Source organism: Acanthopagrus latus, chromosome 2, assembly GCF_904848185.1.
Source record: "Acanthopagrus latus isolate v.2019 chromosome 2, fAcaLat1.1, whole genome shotgun sequence".
Taxonomy (NCBI): Eukaryota; Metazoa; Chordata; class Actinopteri; order Spariformes; family Sparidae; genus Acanthopagrus; species Acanthopagrus latus.
Genome location: NC_051040.1, coordinates 6,676,019 through 6,702,848, shown reverse-complemented (window position 1 = coordinate 6,702,848; position 26,830 = coordinate 6,676,019). Strand labels below are relative to the sequence as shown.

At 41.2% G+C, this 26,830-nt stretch overlaps 2 protein-coding genes and 1 long non-coding RNA gene across 4 annotated transcripts in view; 2 read left to right on the top strand and 1 right to left on the bottom strand.

Moving 5' to 3' along the window:
- Positions 1 to 8,597, top strand: part of frem2b (FRAS1 related extracellular matrix 2b) — a 56,029-nt gene extending 47,432 nt beyond the window's left edge. The window contains exons 16-24 of the mRNA XM_037079636.1: positions 161 to 492; positions 2,483 to 2,675; positions 2,808 to 2,912; positions 3,237 to 3,364; positions 3,451 to 3,585; positions 4,829 to 4,955; positions 5,325 to 5,512; positions 5,596 to 5,742; positions 6,228 to 8,597. Of these exons, the coding sequence (XP_036935531.1) occupies positions 161 to 492; positions 2,483 to 2,675; positions 2,808 to 2,912; positions 3,237 to 3,364; positions 3,451 to 3,585; positions 4,829 to 4,955; positions 5,325 to 5,512; positions 5,596 to 5,742; positions 6,228 to 6,734 (1,862 nt within the window). The 3' untranslated portion in view covers positions 6,735 to 8,597. The remainder of the gene's footprint in view (positions 1 to 160; positions 493 to 2,482; positions 2,676 to 2,807; positions 2,913 to 3,236; positions 3,365 to 3,450; positions 3,586 to 4,828; positions 4,956 to 5,324; positions 5,513 to 5,595; positions 5,743 to 6,227) is intronic.
- An 816-nt stretch (positions 8,598 to 9,413) lies between these two features.
- Positions 9,414 to 26,443, bottom strand: LOC119009051 (tripartite motif-containing protein 3-like). Of its 2 annotated transcripts, XM_037079983.1 has the most exons (13): positions 26,309 to 26,443; positions 17,119 to 17,291; positions 16,181 to 16,421; positions 15,839 to 15,990; positions 15,533 to 15,713; positions 14,678 to 15,407; positions 14,324 to 14,427; positions 14,060 to 14,227; positions 13,796 to 13,964; positions 12,460 to 12,519; positions 12,153 to 12,223; positions 11,609 to 11,749; positions 9,414 to 11,521 (listed from the first exon to the last, which is right to left on the bottom strand). In XM_037079983.1, exons 2-13 carry the CDS (start codon positions 17,262 to 17,264, stop codon positions 11,369 to 11,371), a joined length of 2,316 nt encoding a protein of 771 aa, XP_036935878.1. In that variant the 5' UTR covers positions 17,265 to 17,291; positions 26,309 to 26,443; the 3' UTR covers positions 9,414 to 11,368. The 2 variants fall into 2 exon arrangements, with proteins under 2 accessions (XP_036935878.1, XP_036935889.1); XM_037079994.1 differs by lacking the exon at positions 12,460 to 12,519.
- Positions 20,537 to 21,186, top strand: LOC119009225. Its single transcript, XR_005071661.1, has 2 exons — positions 20,537 to 20,726; positions 20,908 to 21,186. It is a non-coding gene; the product is annotated as an uncharacterized LOC119009225 (long non-coding RNA).
- Positions 26,444 to 26,830: the final 387 nt, after the last annotated feature.

Here is a 26,830-nt window from a genome sequence, read left to right as displayed (position 1 = left end):
AACCCCTCTCAAGCTGAGAAGGTCTTGGACATCTTGGTTCCATGTGTCACTTATCAACCATAATCTTTTAAAAAGAAACTACTTAAGTTACTTTTCCATATTTGTTAATTTAATATTAATGTCTGCACTATCTGACTTCTTTGTGTGTAATCTTCCTCAGGTATGTTGCCTGTCGTGTCCACCCGGGACCTGTCCAACTTCGAACTCACGCTGAGCCCTGATGGTACACGTGTTGGCAACCATCGTTGCTCCAATTTGTTGGACTACACTGAGGTCAAGACTCGCCACAGCTTCCTCACCGAAGCCACCAAAAATCCAGAGGTGATCGGCGAGACGGCCCCTTACCAGTACAGCACTTCCCTCAGGGGATCCAGCACACTGCGATTCTACAGGAACCTCAACTTGGAGGCTTGTTTGTGGGAATTCACCAGCTACTATGACATGTCTGAGTTGCTCAGTGACTGTGGAGGCACCATCGGGACTGATGGACAGGTAATCAGCCCCACCTTTGACGTTCAGTTCACCTCTGACCCCTTTTGTCATTGCTAGACATGAAGTGCAAGGAGTCCGTTCAATAAAGCAGCAGACCCCCATGAGGATAGGAATGTGGACTCAGCAGTTACTGGTCTGTTGTGTCCTATAACAAGTCTCGCTCACTTTCATTTCAAAATGCTCCTGGATTTTCAATCCTCATTAATCATTTACAGGCATATTAAAACTTTGCTTGCCTACTTGGTTTTCCTTTAAAGATCCTAAAGTAAATACTAGTCTGTAGAATAGTCATCCATTATTGTCTGGAGACCCATGTTAACCTCTGTGGTAATGACTAACCCAGCACCCTGCTTCCTTCAATTCCTGGCCAGACCAGTAATTTGACTTGTCAAAGTGGCAAGTTGGTAACAGCAGCCCTCATGAAAACAACTCTATTCTTCTGTTACACATTTTGCACAATATGCTGTTTGCATCAGTGGCAGCTGTTAAATGTGGGGCTGAAAGGAAGAGATCTGGAAGCCTTCTTATGCCTCACAGCCTTAGACATTTGCTTTCACCTTGGAAAGCTACTCTTAGTTGACTTGCAGTTAATTAAGGGATAGTGTTGATAAAGGCAAGCTGGAAGAGTGCACAGGGCACATCATGGTGAAAACCTCCACCACTCTCTCTCTGTTATTAATTAAAGCCTACGGCACTCGCAAATATATTTTGGCTCGGTAGGTATGGAAGAGTGTATATTATTTTCTTATTGTAATGGGAGTTTCTCATTTTACATGGCTTCGGGTTCATTTAATAACAAAGGCATCACCCAGGTGATAACATCCTTTTCTCAACAAGTAGAACTTTGTTGCCTGCAGCCACATGATTTAAATGTGAATGTGGCAGTAATAAACATGTCTCGACAGGAAGGCAAGCTGCTGCAGGTAATATAAACTTCACCTTGGCCAGTAGCAATAGCAGAAATAGACAGTGCACATACTTTGGAGCAAATGGCGATTTATGTCTTTGCTTTTCAAAGAAATAGAAAGTCACCAAAAGGACTGAAGGATTTTGATCTCAAAGCCTGAAGAACACACATCCAACAATAAAAACTCTATTCTCGTCCCTTGTCTTTCCATCAAAGGTGAGAATGGTATACATTCGGCTCTTGTACAGCTCTGTATGGAGATTTGGTTGCTATGGTTACTGAAGTGAACAGAGCAAAAGACGATATGTAGATTCATAGAGTGATGCGTCACCGGTTCAGTTTCAGGATCTGTGAGGCTGGATCAATGGAAAAGAAAGTGCCTTTGTTTGTGGGTGCCCTGTGACCCCAGTGCTCCTCTAAGTGGGCAGGCAGGCTCTGTGCAGGCCGGGGCCAGTGTCATGTCACAGTGTAGGGCTTAGTGCCCGGCTTAACACGACCACAGGAATCTATTAAAGCCCAGCAGGTTGTGTCAGGAGGCCATTCTGCAAATCATTTGCCTGAGCTCTCAGCACCCAGAGGCGTAGGCACGTCTCCACATGAACACAGGACCAGTGCAGGCAGGTAACTCTCACAGGTCAGTGGAAAGTGCAGATACCAGAGAGTACTCCCTCTCAGGACTTTCACCACTTGGAATTCTTTGACCATTTTAGAACAGCTCTTCGAGACAATGAGCAATTCGATCACTCCAACGAATGTAAATATAGTGCATTCTGTGTTTTAGTGTTTCATGATGTGAACTAAAAAGAGCAATACATCTTGGCTAGATTTGGACACATGTGAAATCTGAATGTTTTAAATTGATTTGTTTAAGAAAATTAAAAATTGCATCGCTTCTGTATTTCATGAATACTATAAAGTTCCCTTATAAATGATCTCGATGAAGCACTCTCTTTGAAAGCCACAGTGATAGAATGTTGTTTCAAGGTATTAAACATTGTTCTTTATTTCTCTAAATCGAGGTTAAGGTAAATCTGCGAAGATTTTTGCTTTTGCTTTGACACAACATGTTGGTTTTCACTGCAGGTGCTGAACCTGGTCCAGTCCTATGTGACACTACGAGTCCCGCTCCATGTATCATATGTTTTCCACTCTCCAGTGGGAGCAGGAGGATGGCAGCACTTTGACTTGCAGTCAGAGCTGCGGCTTACATTTGTGTACGACACTGCCATCTTATGGAGGGATGGTATCGGTAGCCCACCAGAGGCCGAATTACAAGGTGAGACTTGAACGACAATTACCAAAATAAGAATGATCAAAAGAATAATGATCTAAAATGTGTCATCTTCCCTAAATGATTTATTGTAAATGAATTAGCCAAAATTAAAGCTGTCTGGGACTGTCTTTACAGGTGCCCTGTACCCAACCAGCATGCGTATAAATGGCCATGGAAAACTGGTAGTCAACTTCCGCACTGAGGCTCGATTCAGAGGCCTGTTTGTGTTTACACATCCAGGTACAGTATGTCATACAGAAGTGATGAGTGGTTAACAGTCTAAATTGGATGTGATATATGATGCTGATTGAGAGTATGTCATAATGTTTCCCATCGAAGTAGAAATTGATATTTTTTTTATTGTTGTTGTTTATTTTTCTGTTCTACCCTTTCAAGCTTTAAAATATAATTAATTTAAAAAGTATACATTCTCTTTTTATAGCATGTTCATCTTTGGTTAAAATTGATGGTCCATTGATCAATTATGTATATTATGTTTTTTAAGTATTTTAATTTGCAACTGAGCATACTGATTATATGATGATTGATGTATTTTCCCCTCAGCTTCACCACTTACCTCCATGGTCATGTGTCCGGACCACCCTGGTTTGACCTTTAACCTCAGTCTTGTGAGGAATGAGCCGACCTACAACCAGCCCATCCAGCAGTGGACATTTGTCTCTGACTTTGCTGTGAGTGAACCTTTGTTTTTTTCCCATGCAGCATATTAATTGTTTCACTTATGTTAATCCTTTCTGAATATACTCTCCCCTCTCAGGTGCGTGACTACTCTGGCACATACACAGTGAAACTGCTCCCGTGTACATCCCCTCCCAGCCTGGAGTACACCATCCCTGCTGTCTGCAATCCCAGAGAGCCTCTCACCTTTGACATAGACATCCGCTTTCAGCAGGTGAACTCATCTTGTCAAATCAGGAAAATGTTAACGCCTAATGGTCCTTGCAGAGAAATGTAGTCAGCAAATTAGGATCACTAACAATGTGATTTTGAAAACACACACAAGGCTCTGTTATCTCAGTTGAAACATACATTATTTCAGTTGCACTGATGGAAATCATGAATTTAACAGTTATTACTTGGACTCTACAAACTATGTAAAATATGTTAATATGACTCTTTATGAAAGTTAAATGAGGAAAACACATTTTTCATTCATTCACCCCTCCTCCGTCATTCATTTGTTCCTGTCAGCCACACGGCTTGGCTCCTGTTCAGTCAGTTATTTTGTTGCCTCTAATTCCTTGACAAATCTCAGAGGAAACTCCCTCCTGGGTTACATCTAATCGAGTACTCATAAAAGTGCAACTCTTCTCTCTTACCCTGACAGGGACGGATCTCTCATCCACATCCCCTTTTTAGACCATTTAGCTGCATCTTGATGATGATGTTAACATCTAACCACCAACCAACTGTTCAATCCAGAATATATTCAGAATATGAATTTTGTGAGCAAGACTGTGAATGTACACTGTTGAGCAATTTCTTCCAATGTGTCAAATTTACACTGACAATTCTAAAAATAACCAGACATTCTTCATGTATTATACATAAATTGATTGGTGCATGGACATGGAAGATTGTTTACCTCAAGCATCTGTCACAATCGAGGCCTCCTGATTTCGGTTACTACTCAGATGGGTTCACATGGTTTACATGCTTTAATTCTCAAAAAACACAATTATTTCCTCATACTGTCGAGTCCTGAAGCACTTTATCCCCCCTCTGTCTGACACGTTTCTTTTAGCTTCTGTCTCTTTAAGGCCCCTGCTTCTGAATACCCAGTCTGCTCTGATTGGTCAGCTCACACAAGCCTGAGCCAGAACTGTTCAATCGTCTCTAGTCGGCTCTGTCATGTCTTCATTTCCCAGTTAGCTTCACTTCTACTATGTATCATCAAATATGGACATGTGCGACATGGTGGTATAGTGTGATGTCACAAAGTCAAAGGAATTAAAGGTGGGACTACTGACAAAACATTTTAGACACAGGAGCAGTGTTTTCTGTAGGAGAGAGGAGCTGATGTGGCCTAGGATGAAACTGAGGTTGACACCTCTGACCTAGTATATATCAACATATATAGTAACATCTCTTTGTCTCTAAATATGGTTTGTTTGCTTGTCTTCATGTGTTTCTAGGTTAGCGACCCTGTGGCTGCTGAGTTCAGTCTGAACACACAGATGATCTTACTCTCTAAACGGATGCTCTGGCTCTCAGATGGCTCCATGGGCTTCGGGCAGGAGAGTGACACTGCATTCTCACAGGGTAAGGCAATGATAAGCATAAAACTTCCCTAAAAGTTTATGTATTTAATAAACGCAACAATATCAAAAATAACTGTTCCCTGTGTGATGAATATTTCTGTTTATTTATTGTATTCCTCATTATTTCCTGACCAGTCAGGATGAAACCAGTGGAAAATGAGGCCCCCATAACTTTGACCACTTTCATGTCTTTTTCAAAGCCAAGCTAATTATAAGAGTTTTGTTTTTCTCAACAACATCTTGAAGAGTGCGGAAAGCTTTTGTCGCTAAGATGAAAAGAGTTGTTTGAGCTGAATGTTTCACTCAGCATTGTGCAGTTGTGTTACATGTGTTTTGCAGTGATGAAAACTGTATTCCTTTCCCCATTCAGGGGACACAATTTACGGCCGAGTGATGGTGGATCCAGTGCAGAACCTGGGCGACTCCTTTATCTGTAACATAGAGAAAGTGTTCCTGTGCACTGGAGCTGATGGATATGTCCCCAAGTACAATCCCAGCAACTTTGAGTTTGGCTGTCTGGCTGATGCTCCATCACTACTCTATAGATTCAAGATAATTGTAAGCAAAAGAAGTATATGTCTTATGATGTTCCATGTGCTTTGAGTCTGTACAAACCTAAATATTCCATCTTCTCACCCCAGGACAAGGCCCAGCCAGAGACCCAGGCCCGCACATTTGGAAATGTGGCCTTCAAAGCCTTCCTGGCAGTGGATGACCCAGGCGCTTTACCTCTAGTGAGGCAGCCTGGGTCAGATGGTTTCAGATTAGATTCCTCGGCTCTCTTCCAGGTCAGTGCCAGAACTACATTCAGTACTTACCCTTGAATAGTCCACAGTCTCCTGTTTCACCGATCTGGGATGCACTTCAGAATTTACATTGTGTTTGGCCATTAAATCAGCCTGTCTCGCAGTTCTGAGCGAGCTGGTGTGAACGGTGGCATCCCGCTGTGTAGAGAGGAAGATGAAAATATACTGTAAAAAGTCATGGAAAGTGAGCTCAAAGATGTTTCTTTCCATGGATAGTTTACTTTTTCAAGCTGACAAGCTGAGAGAAAAAGACTCACTGTCCTGACAACAAAATGTGATAATTTGCTAATCTTTTTTAACACATACTCAATTGAAAACAGCACAAAGACTTAATATTAAATGTTTCATATTTTTTCTTTTATCACTGAACCCTTGAGGATCAACAAAAAGAGCTGGCGCCCTGATGAAAGCTGTGTTAAATGACCTGCAGGTGTCAGTGTTTAAAAAATAGCTGTTGTTCTGTCCAGGTGTCTGCAGGGAGAGAGTGGTACATTCACACCATCTACACTGTCCGCTCTCGGGACAACGCCAACCGTGGCATAGGCAAGAGAAGCCTGGAGTACCATGTCATGAGCCAGCACACTGATCTGCTTCCAAAGGGTCAAAATCGCATCAGAAGATCCGCCAACGATGTGCCAGATGTAATAGACGAGATTGGAGTGAGTAACAACCGCGGCACCAACATCCTCCACATTGCGCTGGACCGCAGCAACCAGCGGAGGACGAGTCCAGAGAGGGAGATCTCCACCAAAGGGATCGTCCCCCGTGAGCTCAACCAGAGAGACAACAGTGACGACAGACTAGTATTGATCATTGGTGTCTTTGTGGGACTGCTCCTCACGGTGCTCATCGTCATTGTGGTGGTCGTACTCATCCGGTCCAAGCGGGAGAATAAAGATGTACCCAAGAAATCCAGCAGCGCGGAACCCATGATGACGCAAGTCCTCAGCAGCAGTGACAGCTCAGAGGTCTAACAGACTGATGATTGAAAGTTTTGGTTAATATTTTTGTTTTGCAAGTGCCTCACATTTAGATAATACAAATTGAAGATTGTGTGTGAAGCAACACAAACTACAAGAGCTTTGTTCATGTTCAGAAATCTACTTGAAATACTGCATCACCTCCACGGCCGGGCGGTGGGCTGGACACTAACTTGGAGACGGACTTTGTTAGCAGCTGTTTTAAGGCACTTGTCAAGTTGTCAGCACTCACTTATTGATTTGCTTCTGATGCCACTTGATCCAAAAAAGGTGTTACTACGTTTCCAAAGGTGCTATAGAAGATGCCTTCTAACTTGAATGGCAATTGGTGTAGGTCGAGAGAAGGTGGATGTTTTGCAAACTCTAGTTGTTAAAAACAAGCTTTGTATGTTTGATTTGCTGCATCGAGACACTGTCCATAGTTTGCTTACACTGGGTAAACCTGTCTGTTCTTATAGAGAATGATTTGTCCTTACTGTAGATTCAGTGCGTGCCTAAGAAATCACAGGATTTTGAGGTTTTACGATGTACGTTATGTCCTGTGTGATCACATTGTTTCTTTGTGCTCATGTTTTTGCATGCATTTATTTTTGTATTTGTTTGAATTGTAAAAAAAAAAAAAAGCCTAAATGCTGATTTGAATGGAATTGTGACAAATCTGATCGTCTGATCTACTGTATTTCCACCAGTTTGTATTGACAGTATATACCATGAAAGACATTATTTATCACAAGCTAATAGTTTGTTTTTTTTAGCAATTCCCCCTAATGTTGTTGTAAACACTATATTTTTTAGACCATATAATTGACACATGGCACTAAATCAAATAAGAGAAGTTAAACTGTTTGAAAAAATCCGTAATATTGAAGCGACTTTCAAGACAGCTGGTCTGCAATGTACAGTGTAGTATAGTAGCGGCTCCAAATCCACTCTTGCCAATGGGAACTATTTTCTCTCTTGGCACAACTGGTATGCTAAAAAAAAGTTGACTACTGTAGCTTAGTAGAAATCGCTTGGACGCCAGATCCATCTCACAACAGGGCTATGTGTCGACTGTGCTGTTCTCAAAATATCGTCTAAGATATTTCGCAGATTTCACTCAAAGGGAAATGAAATGTTTCACCCTCAGTCAGCGTCTTTATTGTCTGAACTGCTGTGCTCTGATACATTAGTTTGAAATGTATTTATTTATTTTTATCTTATTCGGTACTGATATAAATCATATATCTTTTCCTCTCACTTTTTAATTTTCGCTTTCAAACTGTCTTTCTCAAGCTGTATGACTTCAATACACAACACACACATACAGGTTATGTTCCATGGTTGGATTAAATCATTGAGTGAATAAGGTGAACATCATACCAGCTTTTCTATGTATCAGTGTTTTTATGTTTGTTTCCACAGATCCAGGCACTGGACTGCCATAAACTCTGATTACCTCATATATCATATTAACTTCATACTCACTTCTTTTTTTAATGCTGTGTTTATTTGCAATCTTATTTTGAAATTGAAAACAATTCTATGCAACCTGTGATATCATACCTTCATGAAATGTTTACCCCAAGGTTGATTTTTTTATTTTTATTTTTTTGTCAATGCACATTTTGCTTGCTCATCTATAGTTTGACACTGTATCAATGTACTGTGGTCCTTTTATCCCACTCTAATGCTTTGAGTGCATTCTGAGCTTTTTTATGCACATGTATGTATGTATATACATATGTATTACCTATAAATATACCATTTGGATGTTTTTGGGAATGGTTATTGTTTCAAAAAATGCATACTGTATGTGCTGTAAGTATTTGTAACATAGACCAGAAGCACAGCGTGGTCTGCAAATAAATAATTTTTCAGGAAAACATAGTGAGATGTGTTTTTTTTTTTTTTTTTTTTTTTTTTAGGAAACAGCTAGCTTGAAGCTGTAGTTGGGCACTGTCTGAGGGAGTTCATACCAGTTATACAAGTTCTTTATACTGGTCACCTGCCATAAATCCATAATTATACCTATTGATTCAATCCATCCCTTTGTTGTGAAAATGTGAAAAGGACTTCTGGGGAAACAAATTCAAAGTCATAAATATCTACACCCAAACTATTCAGAGGTTGCTCTTATTGTTTTTTTAAGGATTTTGAAATCAACATTTCTATTCACAAGACCAGCTGTGAACTACTTACAGGAGACATGTGCTCATTTACAGCTTCATAATTTACTGGTGTCTACAAGCATAGGTTTTTGTTCTTCTGAGATGCTAATATCCAGTCTGCTCTGATTGGTCAGCTCACAAATGCTTGAGCAAGCACCATTCACCATGACTCTGGTTGGTTCTGTCCTGTTTTCAACTTCCAGTTAGCTTCACTTCTACCTTGAATATAATCATATAATGTGCAAATATGTGACATGGTGATGAAGTGTGATGTCACAAAGTCCTGGAATTAAAGGAGAAACTACTCCTGGCGTACTGGTGGCAGCGAGGAACTCTCGCTAGTGCAGCACAAGAACCTACAAAACACAATGGAAGTAAACAAAAAACCAGAGAAAGCATAGGTCTCCTTTAACTGATCGTTTCCGCATTTCTACCATTCAGCAATTACATCTAAGAAGAAAAAAATCTAATTCTCCTCACTGAATATCAAGCATAATGAGAAGTCACATGGAAAGGCAACAACTCAGTAAACCATGTGCTTTTATTACCAGTGCATATTCATAGAGAAAACAAAATTGTTTGCATTGGTGTGACACAAACAGCGTAGGGTAAAATGCTTCTGACACATGTCAAAAAGGTGAGCCTTTGACTCTTTAAAGATGTCAGGGCTCCTGTTTGGCAACAAGTCAAACAACAGATCAGGTGCACGAAAAAACAGCAGCTTCCTGGATGACTCGACGGGAGAAACTGGGTAGTGTCCTGTAGCTTATAGAATCTATACACTTGGAAGGGTGAATGTTGGTGTTTGGGTATCCAGCACAGTGGGTATTTATGTCAGACCAGGAATTTGCCTTCTTCCTGCACCTGGTCTCTCTTCTGCTGTGGCACCAGGTTTTCCTATGACATTACACAGAATGAACACCAGGGGGAGGAAGAGCAGAGTAGCTCTCCAGTTGGGAGTCATGGTTTGATGTAGTGCAGGCAGAAACTAAGATCTAACAGTGTTTTGTTAGATAGCTTACGACAGTATCATAGGCGAGTGTATTCTAAAGCGCGGATGAGTTTGCTGGCAAATGACATCAAATAATTTATCATTTAATAATATTGTAACTGTTTCCTATGTGAAAGCGAAAAAAAACAACACTGTAAAACAGAATTCATATTCCATCCCAGTCATTTCTGATCTGCATTTGCATAAATTAAGTTTTCTTGCAAAGCTCCCAATGTCTCCCAAAAAAATCTGATACTATCAAAAGAAAATATAAAAAGTTGTTCCATTGACATGGTGATCTAATCTGGATGGATTTCCTGAGATATGTGTGTTATTTCTGGTGTGTAGTTGTTAGCACTTTAATGAATAAAGCTCTTAAACTGTTAAAGGCAAAACAATCATTCTATAAGCCCATATCTTAAGCCATTAATTCTGAGGAGAGTAGTTTCCAAATTTGTTGGCATCCCGGATGAAAACGAGATGGGACTGTAGCTTTTGAAACATGGACTAAAATGTCCAGATGAGAGGAGATACTGAATTCTGCTTTAAGGTGAGATTTCCTTTTGAGGGAAAGGGGTAAAGTGTGAATTTCCAAAGGGGAAAAAAACCCAAAACATAACAATTTATAAAAATAATTTGTAAATGCTGAGCTAGTGTATAAAATAAAATAAATTAGCATTTTTTTCATTTTGTATTTTCCCTTTAAAACAACAGATATTAACAAAAAAGATTATTGTGCTGCTTACATTAGCAATAAATATGACACTCTTCTTCTTTTGAGCGTGTGCTGAGTATGTTTAGAAAGCACACTTTTTAACAGCTGCCATACACACATTTTTAAAATCCTGGAATCCTTGACTGCTGCTCTCTGAATAGCCAAAAGGCTGTGTGTTTCAAAATCATAGCAAATACATACGGAGTGATCTAATATACACAATATACATTTATGTATATACAGTACGTACAGCAAATCAATGCACAGATGGTGGCGACATTTTTATGTGATGTCAGTAAATGACAACTTTTACATTTCATTGCTGGAGAAGCGTAGCACTGTTCATTTCACTGTAAGCATTAACTAGTTGATGAGAAAAGCAACTGATGGGTACACTGTGTTGTTGTCTAGGCATTAAGATAAAGTAAAAATTGCATGCATTGGACAAGTTATGGCTCATTAAATACTTCAATCTATCTCCTACCCTGTCCGGTCTCACAGAAATTGTGGTTTAATAATACCACCAACAGGTTCTAACACCAGGCCTTAGCTTTATGTCCATTACTTGTCCCAAGGATGCTACATTACCCAACTTTAAAACAAACCTTCAATGCACATCATAAGTAGGGTAAACTCGAGTTCAGACACTTAATTATATCAGCTGATGTGCACATCAAAAGGCTGTATTGGAAAGGTCATTGCACCCTGTGGAATACATTGGTTGTGTCGTTGTCAGTGCTTTAAGTGGTGTAGAAATGGCTGCCTTGGGTCTCTACTGCAGGTAGCGGTAGACCTTGAAGCAGTGGTTCCCGGAGTCTGCCACCGCCACATGACCATCAGATGTGAGGGCCAGGCCCTGGGGGCCGTAAAGAGGGTCTGCTGATGTGTTAATGTAGGACAGGAAGGACCCAGAGCTGTCGAACACCTGGTGGATGAAAAAGTCAGATAAGTGAATGATGTACTTGGAAATCTGCTCTCTGCATTTAGTGACATGTAGTTCTCTAAAGCTTACCTGGATCCGACTATTTCCCCAATCAGCAACAATGATATTTCCATTGGAGTCCACAGCCACGCCCGTTGGAGCATTGAATTGGCCGTTTCCCTCTCCGTGGGAACCAAATTTAAACAGGAACTCCCCATCTGCATTGTACACCTGCAGGAAAGATTACACAGGAAAGAGATAATGACACTCGACCGTCACACATAATAGAAACATGCTGAGAAAAATATGATAACAAGCATATTGCTAAAATCATTTAAAACAACACAGCCAAGCACAACAGCTGTTCTTTATGTGTCTTGATGTTTGTTTGATTCTGCTTTTTATGAACGATTTTAAGTTGCTGTTTGTTTGTTTTTTCATGTTTTAAATGCACCAAAAACTAGGACTAGCAACATCATTGTGGGGAAAAAGGAAAGGTATTCTTTAGCTTTACCAAGTGAAATTAATTGGAATAAACTGTAGATATTTTGCCTGTAAGCTATTTATTCACAATACCTCCAGAGCAGCTTTACTACAGTAAAGAATGTACACACATAGTTGCAACAAGCCATACCTTGACCGAATGGTTATGGAAGTCTGTAACCACAATCTCATTTTTGTTATTTACGGCCACAAAGTGAGGACCTGGAAGCAGCACAGGAGAGAGAGAGAGAGAGAGAGAGAGAGAGAGAGAGAGAGAGGGCAACAGAGGAAAGATGAGTCATCAAGTGGTTTTGCAACATACAAAAGGAAGTTCCACACTATTTTTGGACTTTGAAAAAAACAAGACACATAGCGGTCACAAAGAGACACTGAGAGCCGACGTGGGACAATACGTGAGACATGACAGAGTTCACAGTCACAGGGAATTGATTACTTACTGAAAACAGGGCCAGATTTACTAAGCTTTTGTTCCAGTGCAATGTTTGCACAACTTTTTTCTAAAAGAAAAGAAAAGGTCCAAGTGAGAAATTAAACTGAGAGAACGGGCGAGATTCAACTCGCTGTCTGTGCAACAACCGAAGCCATTTCAGTGAGGGATTCCAGCAATGCAAGCAAGTCTCATTCACAGCCTTCTTTCGGTGGGAACACTTTATATTCAGGTACACATCTTAACCATTTATTAGTGCTCATTAGCATGCATATTCGTGGCACATTGAAACATTCAGTAAGGAACATTTTGCTGCTTATGCAACGGTCTCAATTTAACACTGATGACTCTATATGACCTACATAAGCAAACGAAACCATTAGCAAGAAGATTGGCTATTTCTGTATAGTTATTCTAGTCATTCTTAATGCTCGGCTGTCACTGAGTCTGATTCTGATGGATTGAGGAGTCTCACAGCCTGTGGAAAGGCGCTGCTCTGTGGTCTGGTCGATTGGTATGGCACTGAGAGTTTTCTTTGTTTCATCATGCCCATCTTTTGTCACACATGGTTGGCCACAAAAAAGTTCTTTGTATCAGATTCAACTATGATCTCCTTAAGTAACCTCATAGTCAGTGCTTATTGATAGCAAAGACGTTGTGTTATTGAATGACAATCTTAATATGCTCAGATTAGCCCTTATAAGGTGGAGGCGTCACTTCATGAATATGATCTCGACAAGTGTTAATAGTGTCCAAACATCTCTAAATTAAGTATTTCAGACTAATATGTTACCCAAGCTAAAGTGAGGTCTTTCTCATAACAACGTCACTAGCAGTGTTACATGTATTGTTCCAAACAGGTTCTACTAGTGAATATATACAAATATGTACTCTAATAGGCAACTAGTTGATGATAAAGATGTGTACCACAATATAAAAGTGTAACAAGTATGGCTGAGTGAGAGGTGAAGACAGGAAGGACAATCATCACATCTTTGTCATGCATTGGTGTGCATTATGAACACAGCTCTGTCTTGTGGCATGATGATCGGGTGCTTGTTTTCAGTGCAAGATTATCACTGCAACAATAAATAAACCTTCAATGTGTTGATTTCTATAATCAAACAAGCAGCGATACATGCTTTAGTTGTTAGCTTGAAAACGGTGTGTAGAAACATGCTGACCACTAAAAACGTTAACATTCCTGTTGAAATATGAATAAAATCTGTAAATCTGGCCCAAACACATGCTCTGCGTCATGTATCATCTGCACCTTGTCTTTCTGTAAGAGACATCATCAATGAAATGATCGCAGCTATATTTGCTATGTAAATATTATGCAGTACCTGCAAAGTGTCTGTCTGATGTTCCCCTGGCTCCAAACTTTGTTACCAGCTTCCCATTTGATTGGAAGATGAAGACGCAGCAGGCTTTATTGTCGACCGTGATGATGTGTCCATTTTTATCCACGGCCACACCTTTGGGTCCCATCAGTCTTCCAGCACCAATTTTGTTCTATGACACCCAAAGGCCAGTTTGGTCATTCAGTGGAACATTTTAAATTTGTGCAGAGAAAATATATTTTTGCTCCCCTGGTTGAGACCACTTACCTTGAACTTGCCATCAGAGGAGAAGATGCTAATCCATCTGTTGTCATAGTCAGCTACAATGATGTCCCCGTTCATGTCCACTGTGACCCCTGTGGGGCGCTGCAGCTGCCCTGGTGAACGGCCTCTCACCCCAAACCTCATCTTAAACTGGCCGTCATTTGAGAACACCTTAAGTAGGGAAAATTAAATTACTCAAATAAACTTAAAAAATGCAATAACCAATACTGTTTTTTATTGTGGCTCCAGAGAGTGACAGACACTGACCTGTATACACTGGTTGTTGCTGTCTGCCACCACGATCCTTCCATTACTAGAGGTCGAGATGCCTTGTAGGTTAGTGAATTCTGCTTTATCCCGCCCTCTTGTTCCTGTCATATCAAGAAGACATCAGGCTACTTCAGCACAATGCATGTATAAAAATAATCCACACATCAGTTCTGCTCTACCTTGCCTGGAATATCTCTTTATATGTTCAGCTTTTACTTGGCTTGTTAGTAGTTTAAACAAAAGAAACAGAAAATGGTCTTAAACTGAACACTGCATCACCAGGTACTCAGACTACGATCATACAACTCAGTTACAATAAGTAAGAGCAGAACTAGCCATGTTTTCACCCACCCACTCTGTAGATCAGCTCATCCTCTATCGGGTTTTCCTTTTTCTTGGTGGTGCTGTACATGCTGGAGGGCCGGCGCACAGCCTTCTGTCGAACATGACCTCCTCCTCCGCTCGGGGACTTGACTCTCCTCTTCACGTCGTCTGGTGATTGCAGGACATCTGACGGTTTGACGGCACGCAGACGGAACGGACTTCCCCTGACAGGCTGTTCATACAGCAGCAAAGAGAAGGTGAACTCTCCCTCTGAACGGATCGTATATCCAACCTCGTAGGTGCCGTTCTTGTTGTCCACCACCTCAGCTTCAGTGCACACTCCCTCTGCAGAGACAATCTCTGCCCTCAGAGCAGCATTACCAGTCTTCACAAGCTCTCCATCCTTGTCTTTAGTAGTGACTGTGACAGTAGTGTGCTGGCTGACCAGTGCATGTCGCAGGCCTTCACCAGTGGCAACACTTGTATGGCCGACAGCACCTGTTGTGATCAGGACTCCCAGGTTCTGGATGGAGCGTCTCAGCCCATCAGTCTCTACCTGGCATTCCAGATGTCCGTTTTCGTGGGGGTGCTCGGGAAAAGTGTGTCGTGCCAGGGCACTGACCCGCTCACCCATCTGTTTCTGGACCAACAGGACCTCAGTGGCACTGCCATGGCTCAGGGCCTGCTCTGTGAAGTTGCAGCTGCTCTGAATGTTCTCTTTGCCCTGAAGCAAAGAGGTCAGCTGGGCTTGAAGCACCTAAGAATATCCAAGGAGACAGAAACTGACAGTCAGCGATGCCTGGACTGAAATGTGAAATATAAAGACAGCATATTCTCAGTTTTTTCCATTAAAAGAAAAAAAAAAGCAGAAAGACCTCTGACCTTCTGCTTGGTGCTGCAGATATTTTCCACCTCAGTAATGAGAGCAGTCTTGCGTTGGTGTAAGGCCTTCTCCAGCTCGTCAAAAGTGTTACTTATTTCAGTAACTGCCTCATTTTTCCGCTCTGTAAGCTGCTTGGAGATCTCATTCACAAGATCAATGGCAGCCGTCAGCTGAGGTAGTCTACCAGGAGAATGATGCAAAGATGAACACAGATTAATTTCATTAAAATAAAACATCATTTTTTGAATATTTACAAGAATGCATAAAACAAATTATTCATGTATTAAAAGCACTGAAAATCGTACCTGTTGCGCACAGCGTCCAGCTGATTTTTAAGCGCTGACTTGTGCTGCTCCAGCACATCCCTCAGAGGAACTGTCACATGCTCTCTGTGTTCTCCTTCTGTACACTCCAGACACATGGCTGTTTCACATGACTCGCAGTAAAACTCCATCACCTGCAGATGGTGCAGTGGAGCACAAGACAGTTGGTCATTACATTTCTGTGGGTTCATTTGCTTACGAACACTTCCAAGTAAAAAATATTTAGTGTGAGATCTTATAACAGAATGCTGTGTTGTCAATTTGGGTTTGTCTCTGGTTGATACTGTATCATGGAACGTCCTCTGTCCTCCTGTTTTAGCTCACCTTGCCCTCATGGTTGGGACAGGAGAGGGGCTGACATGCTGTGGCTGCACTGGCTGATTCAAGAACATTACAGGCCTCGGGTCGGCTGCACTCAGGGTCTCGCTGTAACACCTCCATTAGGTTTGTGATAAAGAAGTTGTTCTGCAAGGCTGCCACACCCTTCTCTGGCAAGATGGAGGTCTGTCTGCATACTGGGCAGGACAGCGTCAAAGACTGGGGAGGGATGTAGTTCTGTAGACACCTACACAGAAACAAACAGAAGTGAATGTGAGGGCTGTAGCTGCAGCGTACAAATGCAAAACTTTTATTTTTGACTTCCTTTCAAGACAATAAGACTCTGGTCTCAGTTTTTAATGGGCACCAAATTATTTATAACTGTACTATCTGTCCCATTTGGGAGCAACAGAGCTGTGGAAATCAGTGCGTGCTGCCAACAATCCTGGTCCATAAAAAATGCTGTCTGTTTTCTTGCAGCCAAGCACAGAGTGGCTGGTGCCTTACATCATGCAGAAGACACAGTTATGAGAGAGGAGCTGGTATAAATGCTGTTATTTGGGGCCATTAGACATAATTTTCTAATTTTCTTCTTTCTTTAACACATCCCTTTCATGCAAGCAGAGGGAATACAAATAACATGATAATGGACATAATTATTTATGTTTTGTATGCACCCAGTTTCTGAATTAAGCATTACACTGGAAGTATTAAAAGATGTCTCATCTTTGAAATGTTCTTAAAAATGGTTCATAGTTGTTATTAGTTTTTCTCATCTTGAATTTTTTTTCTCTTTAATTGACACCCAATCCCTTGCTGTTTATCTTCCTACTAACATTTTAATCCTATTGATGAGTCAGGTCAATCAGTTAAAAAGCACTTTGAACTGCATTGTATGAGAGATGCTGCACAAATAATGTTTGATTGATTGATTGAGAGCTTACTTCTCACAGAAGGTGTGCAGGCAGGGCAGGACCTTGGGGTTGTGATAATGGTCCAAACAGATGCTGCAGACCAGAAACTGCTTGTCTATCTGCCTGACCACAGGGCTGGTGCTGCCTGTCTCACGCTTAGCCATGGTGATGGACATTCAAAGGGGGCGAAAGAACCACTTAACCTGTACACAAAGGGGGAAGAAAACAGGAGAAAGGTCAAGAAAGCTTTAAGGAAACAGTCAAACAGGGTGAGGAGGGTGTGTTTGTCTGCCCTCAGCATGAGCAGAGGAAGAAATGAGTCATAATGCTGTTAACATTATAAAACCTCATCCTAGTCCTGTATCTGCTGGCACTTTATGCTCCCTCTCTCTCTTATTAAAGTGTGTCAGTTGGATGAACACCCGCATAGCCAGAGGCTGTTCGACTTTATAAGTGAAAATACTAATCTAGCTTATGCAGTGGAAGAAAAATGAATGCATGTGATTAACACTTCAGGGCAGAACTCTTAACTGTGACAACTATGCAGTCTAGGAGCCACCGTGTCTGTGTTTACAGCGCTGTTAGAAGTGTAGTAAATATGCTGTGAACAAAAAAATGCTTCAATGCATCTTGTGCAGTTCCACCATTAATGATGTCTTCTGTGTTTTTGTTTAACATTCGCTGAACTCCAGACGAGAGGATCCCTGCTGTTTCTCTGTTCAGATGGCCACAACTGCTGCATGAAATTGTATCACTGGGTCACGTACAGATTATCTCAGTGTGCCACAGACATGTTGTACATCTGTCATATTGCACATAAGCACATAAAGGATTACGTGAACACAGAAAACACACACACAGTACTTAAAATAAAGAGCAGCAGAAACAGCATCAATCTGTATTTTATATAAAGCCAGGAACATTTTACCCATTGGTCTGTTTCTTTTCTTCAAATCAGCTGTAAATCATAAACTATTCAGTCCCATACTCAATCTTCCCCAAGATAATCTGTCATAACTTAAATCAGGAAACTGACATAACGCATAAGATTAAATTGAACATCGACCATTAGCCACTATCTCTTTGTATTTCCGTTTCATCTCAGATACTGCTCTTGTCAGGAACTACTCTGTCATGCACCATTTTCTAAAACCTTGAGACTGCATTGTCTTTTTGAATGGTCGCAGATGATTTACAGATAGATGTCATTTAACGAGGAGTACGTAGATGGAAATACAGGGAGTATTGTCTGACAGTGTGTCATTGGTGACATGAAGGGCAATTTGTTGTACACGTCAAACACCGAGAACTGGAATATATTGCTCAAAAGAAACTGTGAATGTTGCACCAACTGAGAATCTACCAGGCTTTCTTTTCATTTACTTGGTAACACTGTTAAGCAACATCTTTCCTGATTATGTTCACATGACGTAGGTGAGGCATCTAGAGTACAGTCATAAATGCTCATAAATGCATGAATCAAGTTGGCAGAGCAAAAAATGATGTTATACCTTGCACAAATGTCACTGAAATCTGTCTTCTGTCAAGCACCGCGTCAATCACATATATTCAGAGAATAATATTTGAGATACACTTACACCTCCTAAACAAAGTATATAAAACTCATGCAGATATCTATAAGAAACACTAACCCCTGCGGTGTTTACATTCAGATTCATAGCTTAAGATAACTACAAAGACATGATAAGCATGAACATAAAGTGTCAATGTAATCAATGAGAGCCTGAGAGCGTACCTGAACTGTACAGCTCACAACTGTCATGTTTGAATTAATTCAACAGCAAAGAAAGAGCAAACCTAAAAGCAAACTAAAATGGAAACAGATGCTATTCTTATCCCAAAAAGATTCTTGTGGACCAGAATGTAGTAGTTCCACATCACCAGGAACTGTGAAATATCACTGTAAAGTCAGTGATGCAAGAACGCCACACTTATTGTAATGTATTACACCACAAGGAGGCGGGAGATCTAACAGATAAGTGTGCACCTTCATGTAAAAAATGGATCCACTTAACCGAGACTCATTAGAATTTTTAATATATCCTAACAGCAGCTGTTACTATCCCAGTTAGGAGCCATTCAATCCAATTAATCCTAAGAGAGCACACTCAAACCTTTCCTTAGAAAGCAATGGTAACTCATTCATCAGCTCTTCATGCGTCATAGGCCTATGACTGTACCCTTCATCAGCCTCGCCTCATCTGTCATCCACTGCTCCAACAGCAGCGTTTGTAATTTCTATGTTGGGGTTGCATTTAGACGACTGCTGGCTCCCTCAGTCTAACCTTGCTAGCAGGCCTGCACATCACCTTGCACCAACAGCTAAAGCTTCTCACTCTGCGCTTCAGCCCTGAGCAGTGCCTTAAAAAATATAGCCCCCTTTTTCTTGAAGAGTGAAGAGAGGAAAGAGGAAGCTTTAAAACGCCACTCCCCAAATTCCGACTAGTTCCTTCCCTTGACTCCCAGCTGGCTGAGTTCAGGCCCCACCTGTCTGTCTGTCCATGGGGAGTTTGGGGGAATATTCACGGTGAACTGGGTTGTCTGTCTCACATGAGCAAGCAGGCCTCAGAAGCAGCTGTCCCTCTCTGAAACACAGAGCGGCGAGCTCTAACAATGGCATTCCAGCTCAGCTCGCAGCGCACCACCCCACATCTCTTCCCCTCCTCTTCTCCTTCTTTCTATTGTATTCTCCTTTTCTTCTTCTCGCTTTCTCTCTCTAAACGACATAAATTCACTCGTAGCATCAGCAGGCCTGATCTCAGCCGCAGACGTCTTGCAGATGGGGATTTGCACAAGCACGTAGGCCCCATTGTTGCACCCTGCCAAGTGATTTCAGGGCCTACTGACTGAGGAGCATTACCGAGCCCTTTCACTGTCCTCACAGCCCGCCCTTCCCCGACCCTCTTCGCCTCTCCCTCCCCTTGTCTCCCATCAGAAGCCCTCCCCTCCCCGAGTAGTCTTCCCTTCTCATGGACTCTGAATTGCAGCAGCTGAATGGTGACATCAGGAGGAAGGTTGAGGAGCCAAAGCCCTCAGGCTCCTCCCTTCCCGGCTGGCTAGCCGCTGCCTTTAGGGCTGCAACAGTCCCCCCCCCCCCACCTCCCGTTCCCTTCCCTTCCTCCCTGGCAGTCCGTTCTGTTAGCAGCCCTGCTCGGCTCAGTTCCTCCCACTCGCCTCACCACAGAAAGAGGATCTGTCTTTAAAAACAGTCTCGGTCTCTGAGAGCAGTCTTGGTTGTTGTGCTTGTGCTTAGAGAAAATCTGGACAACATGAGCAAAAACTGCCTTGAAAAAAATCAACAGAAAAGATAAAAACAACATCAATTAAATCACTGCAGCTGGTAACACACAACTTTACAAGGCTTTGTTGCAAAGCTCTAAAGGGTTCCGCAGTTCAAAGAAATACAATGTGGACAGAATAATCTAAAAATAACAGAAAACCACGAGTTGAGATCTTAAAAATAGCTCTGATAGAAACATAAGACACACAGTAATCATGACAGCACAGACGAGAGACCTAAATCTGCAGCACACTGTGATGTTTGAAGTTGCATGTGACTGGATCCTTTTCAAGGCTCTGTCACAAGAAGTGCATGATCAGCACTTCATACAGATGAGGTCAGTTATTCAAGTCAGTATTCAACTGTGTTTTCTCTGCACTGTATCTGTTACACTAGAGCATGACGCCTGCAGAAAATCCATATGAATGTTGTTTGAATATTCAGCTGTTTTTACTGCAAAGCATCTCTTGCCACTCTCACCCTGCATGACAGTTAAGTGGCTTAATGTCCTCCTGCAGGGTCAGCCCCTGTCTGCCATCTGGATTACAGCGTCTCCCAGACTCTGATGACACCATCACGCCCAGTCAACTCAAATTAAAACACACGCCTCACACACGTACATAAACTTGGCCTTACACTGCTCAAATAGTTTAACAGAAGCACCAGCGAGGAGTGGCAGTCATTGCTTGTCCACAGACCAGACTATAGGGGGATATTTCTTACTTGATGTCAGTTGTTTGTGTGCTAAACGCTGTGTCCTGATGGCACAGACATCTAAAATAAATGGTTTAACTGGATTTCAGAAACATGAGCTCACATTTAGAGAAAACGCTGCACTCTGCTTAATCTGCTTGGATTGGGCCTGCCACCGAAGGGCAGGTAGCCTTGCTCCGCTTTTCACCCCAACAACAATGTGTGGCCTGTTTTTGTACAGTAGCTGTGTACTTGTACTGGAGAGCTGTCTTTTTTGCTGTTTGCAAATTACCACTCTAAGTCTGTTCTGTCCTACATAATACAAAAATGTAATGACTCATGTCTGCTAGCCCAGTGCATTTCCTCTGCTTGAATGTGAAATGAATAAAAGAAAGACATTTTTTGCCTTGTGACTAATGGATGGAATGCTATCTTTTGCGGATGTGAAAACGTCCCACTTAGAATCACCCAAAAAGTCAGACTGAATAGATGATCTACTTCTCCCACTAAGAGGTTTAATTATTCATGAGACCTATTATGTAATATTCTGTGGAAAGGCCCTACAAAATATGACCTAAGTTAAATCAGGCTACTCCCAAACTGACTCCTTTCAGCATGACATATTTCAATTCCATTCACTTTGGCAAGGGCAGGGTGATCAAATGCAAAGATCTTGAAAACCTGTTATACAAAATGGTCTAAATGATCCTTGATGATTGAAATCAGTATCATAATATTTAGAATATTATTATCATATCTAGTTTTCTGATATCTCGTCATGACATGATACAGCAAAGGCAAAATCCCATATGAAATGATAAAACCAATGTTAAAAGAAAAGTATTATCTTCCACTGTCTATTAAAGTAAAGTCTATAAAAATAACATAATTATGATACTTCTCCACTTTAAGGTGATAAATGAAATGATACTTGTGGAAATTGTAATCCACAAAAATTGCGTATGACATATGTAATTCACATGTTCACATGAAGTTCACATGTGAATTTCATGTTTTGTTTTCATTAGGGAGAAACTGACCCTTTAAGCAGGCTGTAATTTCTAGATTGGAAATATTATTCCCTTGTTGGACTGTTCAGGATTCCAGGATGTTTGCACTTCAAGGGTCATAAAAAGTACTATTTCCCTTCCCTTGCTCTTCACCTGTTTGTGTAAGAGGCAGGTACATTTCTTCCAAATGCCTCCAGTATTTTAAGGCTGTGTTTCATGATCATCTTCTTACTTTTTGTGTTATTTCATGCACTTCTATGTGGAATAACTCCTTGGTAATTCCGTTACATTCCAGCGATATCTGTTGTTTGCGTCCTAGAGAGGACCTCAGACTGAAGAGTTTTTCAACAGTTTACTTGAGCAGTCAGCTGGTCTGGTAAACATGGGCTAAAGTCTGAGTGACCTGGAGTAGAAAGTGTTGGCCCTCGATGATGTGAGGTCAAGATTGTGTTTAAATATAGACTGTTGTTTATGTTTCCATCCACATCTGTTGTGTCCCTGTGTGTGTGTCATCAAGCAGTAATTGTTCCTGTGTTTGCTGAGAAGTAGCCTCATTTTGGTTTTGAATAAAGGCACCATTGCAAATAGATTTTGTGAACTGTGAAGGAAGCGTGCAGATTGAGGAAACAACTGAGGAACTGAGGAAACATGTTTGACAAAGAGCAAGAAAGGAGAAGAGAGTAGAATTAAGGAAGACTAAGCTTTATCACAGGGATTTATTCCATATATTACAGAACAACAAAACATCTGAATAAGCAAATGGGAAACTTGTGATCATTGTGTCAGTTTGCAGCAATTAATGTAATCTAATTCAGGATCAGGTCAAACAGAACTGATGTATTGTCAGATCTGTACTAGAGATAACAGTCCACAGGGCCCTTGTGCTGTTTTTAACAACATGGCCGATGTAAAACCTGAAAATGAGACATCTGAGAATCACATTTCTGAAGTCAGTATCTGTGTTTTGAGGGTGTTAAGGGGCTGTCGTGGGGCCAGCAAGGGGAGCCTGGCTCCACGATGACTCATCAATCATTATTCACACAACACAGAAACCTCTGCTCCTCAAACTAACAAGCTCCCCTTCCACTCCACTGCATAGGATGAAGGAATCTGTCTCAACGCATCAGTCTCTGTCAGACGGGGGATAGCGGTAATGGCAATGGACGTTGGATTTCACATAATAAAAGTAAAAAACAGCAGACGTTATGTTTAAGATCTTTGAGAATGACAGACACACAATAAGACACGACTATTTCAACCATTGCTTTTTCTTATTCTACGTTGTTTTCACAGAGCTCCTCCTCTGCAGAGGAATACATTTTCATATAGAAAAAAAATGCCCGACCAAAATTTGCCAGCCAAGTCTTTACATTAGTAACACTGAAAAACTATAAAAATGGACTCTAATTGTAAAGTGCAGTCTATTACGATTATTACTCCTTTACCTATCTGCCTTTGTTTGCAGCCATGAGATTGATAAGCTCTGACAGCTAATGAGAGAAGATGAAAGAAAGTGACCACGTCACGTCAAGTACAGTAGTCAGCAGAGCTTTTAATCAAGGCTGACATAAAAAGGGAGTCAGGAGACATCTGTGTCTCTCCCTGTAAGCTCACTATCACAAAGGCTGGCAGAAGACAATGCGGAATGCAGGCAGTGTGTCTGCAGGCACAACATGCTGCAGATTTTATAAAAGGTCGATCAGTGGACAAGCTCAGGGCCCTGGCTGCAACCCTCATCCACCTGCAGTCAGAGCTGCGGGGTGACTGTGGCATCTCATATGGTGATTCATGAAATCTTGTGCAACTACACCGCCATTGTTTTTCCTGACAATTTAATTGCCGGTGGTCAGAGTGGTACAATGATTAAGTGGTGTCACAACTTGTAAACAAATGTAAATTACTTTGCAACATGACAAGTAAATGTTCAGAATGTATGATGAAACTGGATGTGATTTTGGAAGGACACCGCGACACAAATGTTGAGTTTGATTAAATGTTGAAAAAGAAAAGATTTGTCTTGTGTTTACATTAATTGACATAGCAGTTTGTTGTGTTCACTGATCTTTGGACTAAATATTTCGGGAAATGTTAACCATTATAAATAACTGTAACGTAGACTTTCCTGGAAGCACTGCATCATCAGGGTTTGGTATATGTTTATATGCTGCAAAATATTTGGAAATTGCATTAAAGTTCAGGTTTTATATACCGTTTATGTCTGAATATACATTATATAATCGCTTATGTGTCTTCGTCCTTCTTCATTAGGTTATATTACACTTATGATGCCTTGTGTGCAAAATTTGAATACAGACCTTAATGGATATGGCCACGCCTAATCAAGTTGTTCAAGGAAATCCTTCTCAAAGGAGAGCAAATTACACTGTCTAATGATTGGCTTTGATCAATCTTAACAGTAGACCAGGACATAGAGTATAATGAGCTGAATGCAATTAAGTCTTGTTAATAATCATATACGATCCAAGTCTGAAAATAGGCCAAGAACAATCTTCATTGAGGGAGTGATTTAAAATTTAAATAGCAGAACAATAAAGAAACTACAAATTACCAAACTTACAACATAGGAGGATTTTATTGGGTGAAGCAATTTTTTTTGCTTTCTTAAAAGCCAGTGCCAAAGTTATTACACAGCAATATTATTAAGAGATACAGTTCAGTACAATCTTTATTGTATTGCATGGCAACTTTGGTTTTCTACAGACCCAATAATAAAGGTTAAGAGGGTGTAAGAATTTCTGAATTTAAGTACCATATTAAGACCATTTAATGGAACAACAAAAGTGAAATTTAAAGGACAAGCCCGATTAATTGTTTCAACTGATGCTGAATTTAAACACATTTGGTTAGTACCTTTTGATTTCAGTGCACGGCTCATTAAAATAACCATAGTGAAAGTTTCTGTCACAGGCCTCTTTTACATGTGAGCTATGTAACTTGGAGATTATATTATATACATCACTGAAAATAAAAGATCAGGGTCAAATCATCCCAACCAATCAATTGTTTTAATCAATCCACCTATCTCTTTTACTGGGTGAAACGTGAATTGATTTTAAAAAGCAGAGCCCACCTTCATCTTCATTAAAGCACACGTCTGTATTCAAAGGTTGTCTCTAATCAATTTTAGGCTACGATTTAAACCCTGCTGTTCCTGGCAGCAAACACTTGGGCTCAGTTCAAGATTTAATAAAGATGTATTGAAACAATTCAGAGTGTACTGGTACAGTCAACACAGCACACTTGTTTGTACCACAGTTCTCTTATGCTGCCAGCCTAAGAACACATACAAGAGAGATACCAAACCCATTTATACAACCTGCATGAAAGCCTGCAGACCTGAGACAGACATGTAACTCCCACTAATAATCTGCCCTCAGGCACAGCATCCAGGACGTCTGTAACCTCAGTGTGACCCAGTGCTGGCAGCCAGCAGAGCAAAACCCTTTCCATCATCAACATGTGACTTTTACGATAGTTTAACACCAAGATGAGCCATCTTCCAGAACAAAAGGCCAATCAATACGGAACCACTGAGCCATCCACTTACAGTCCAGGCCAGAGGTATGAAAATGATGCATTGGCTGTTGCTGCAGCACAATGCAACACCAGGACTCAGAGAATGACATAAGCAAACAACATGCTGATTCACATGTGACTCACACAGCTTCCCAGCAATATAACCCCATACATATTCAGATCAGAACACCAACGGAAGATCACTAATCCTCTAAACAAAAGAGCATGTATGGTTGATTACAGAGCCCAGCCCTCAGACTGCAGCACAGATGCCCACCTGCTACAGAGCCGGCAGCCAGGGCCGCCTAGGAGCTAAAATGGAGAAGTGTGTGGGCTGGTGGAGGAAGCAATAAAGAATCAGAGCAGCACAGTGTTTCAGTGCAACAGTTGCTCTTGAACGAGGCTGGATTAAAAAAGCGTTTTGCTTTATGTTTGTCATGACTGATGAATAAAAAAAGAAATAAAAAAAAGCAGAATATATCACAGAGAGCACATCAACCCCTGTGTGATTCACCAAATGCACAGATGCTGGATGGGATGCAGTGATCAATAATTCATCTGCTCTCATCCCAGTTATTGTATTATTCAGGACTCCAGTTAATGGCACAAACAAGATGAGAAAGCAGAAATGTGATACCATATATAAAAAAAAAGAGGTGAATGGCCAGATTGTACTCACATGAATTCCCAGCAGGAGGGAGTGGAGTGTCAGCATAGCAGGCCGTGGAGAAAGCTTCCCATTGTCAGTGTCCCAATCCTCTACAACAAATCCACAGACCGGGCGACAGAAAGGAAAGGGCAGGGTCTGTCTGGGAGAAGAAGGGGACAGTAAGGAAGAGGAGAAGGGAAAGGAGGAGATTAGGGGAGTGGCTTGTGCACAGCATTGGTCAGATGGCAGATGGGAGGAGCTGAAGAACCCAATGGCATATGGAGGGGGCAGGGAACATGCAAACCAGTCGAAATCTCAGGAACTGACTGAGGGAAACAGTCTGTCTGGTGCAAAGGGGTTTGGCTTCCATAGATAACACCCAGTTCCCTTAAAAGGACAAAGGATGCAGCTTATTACCTTTAAGCTTTGAATTATTAGGGTGCATTAAGTGTGAAGACAGAAGGAAGACACTGCTGAGTAAATAGGCAAAAATCCTCAAACCAAAATGCAGTTCAGTAGTTTAACAGTTCAACAGCACATTTTATTCATAAT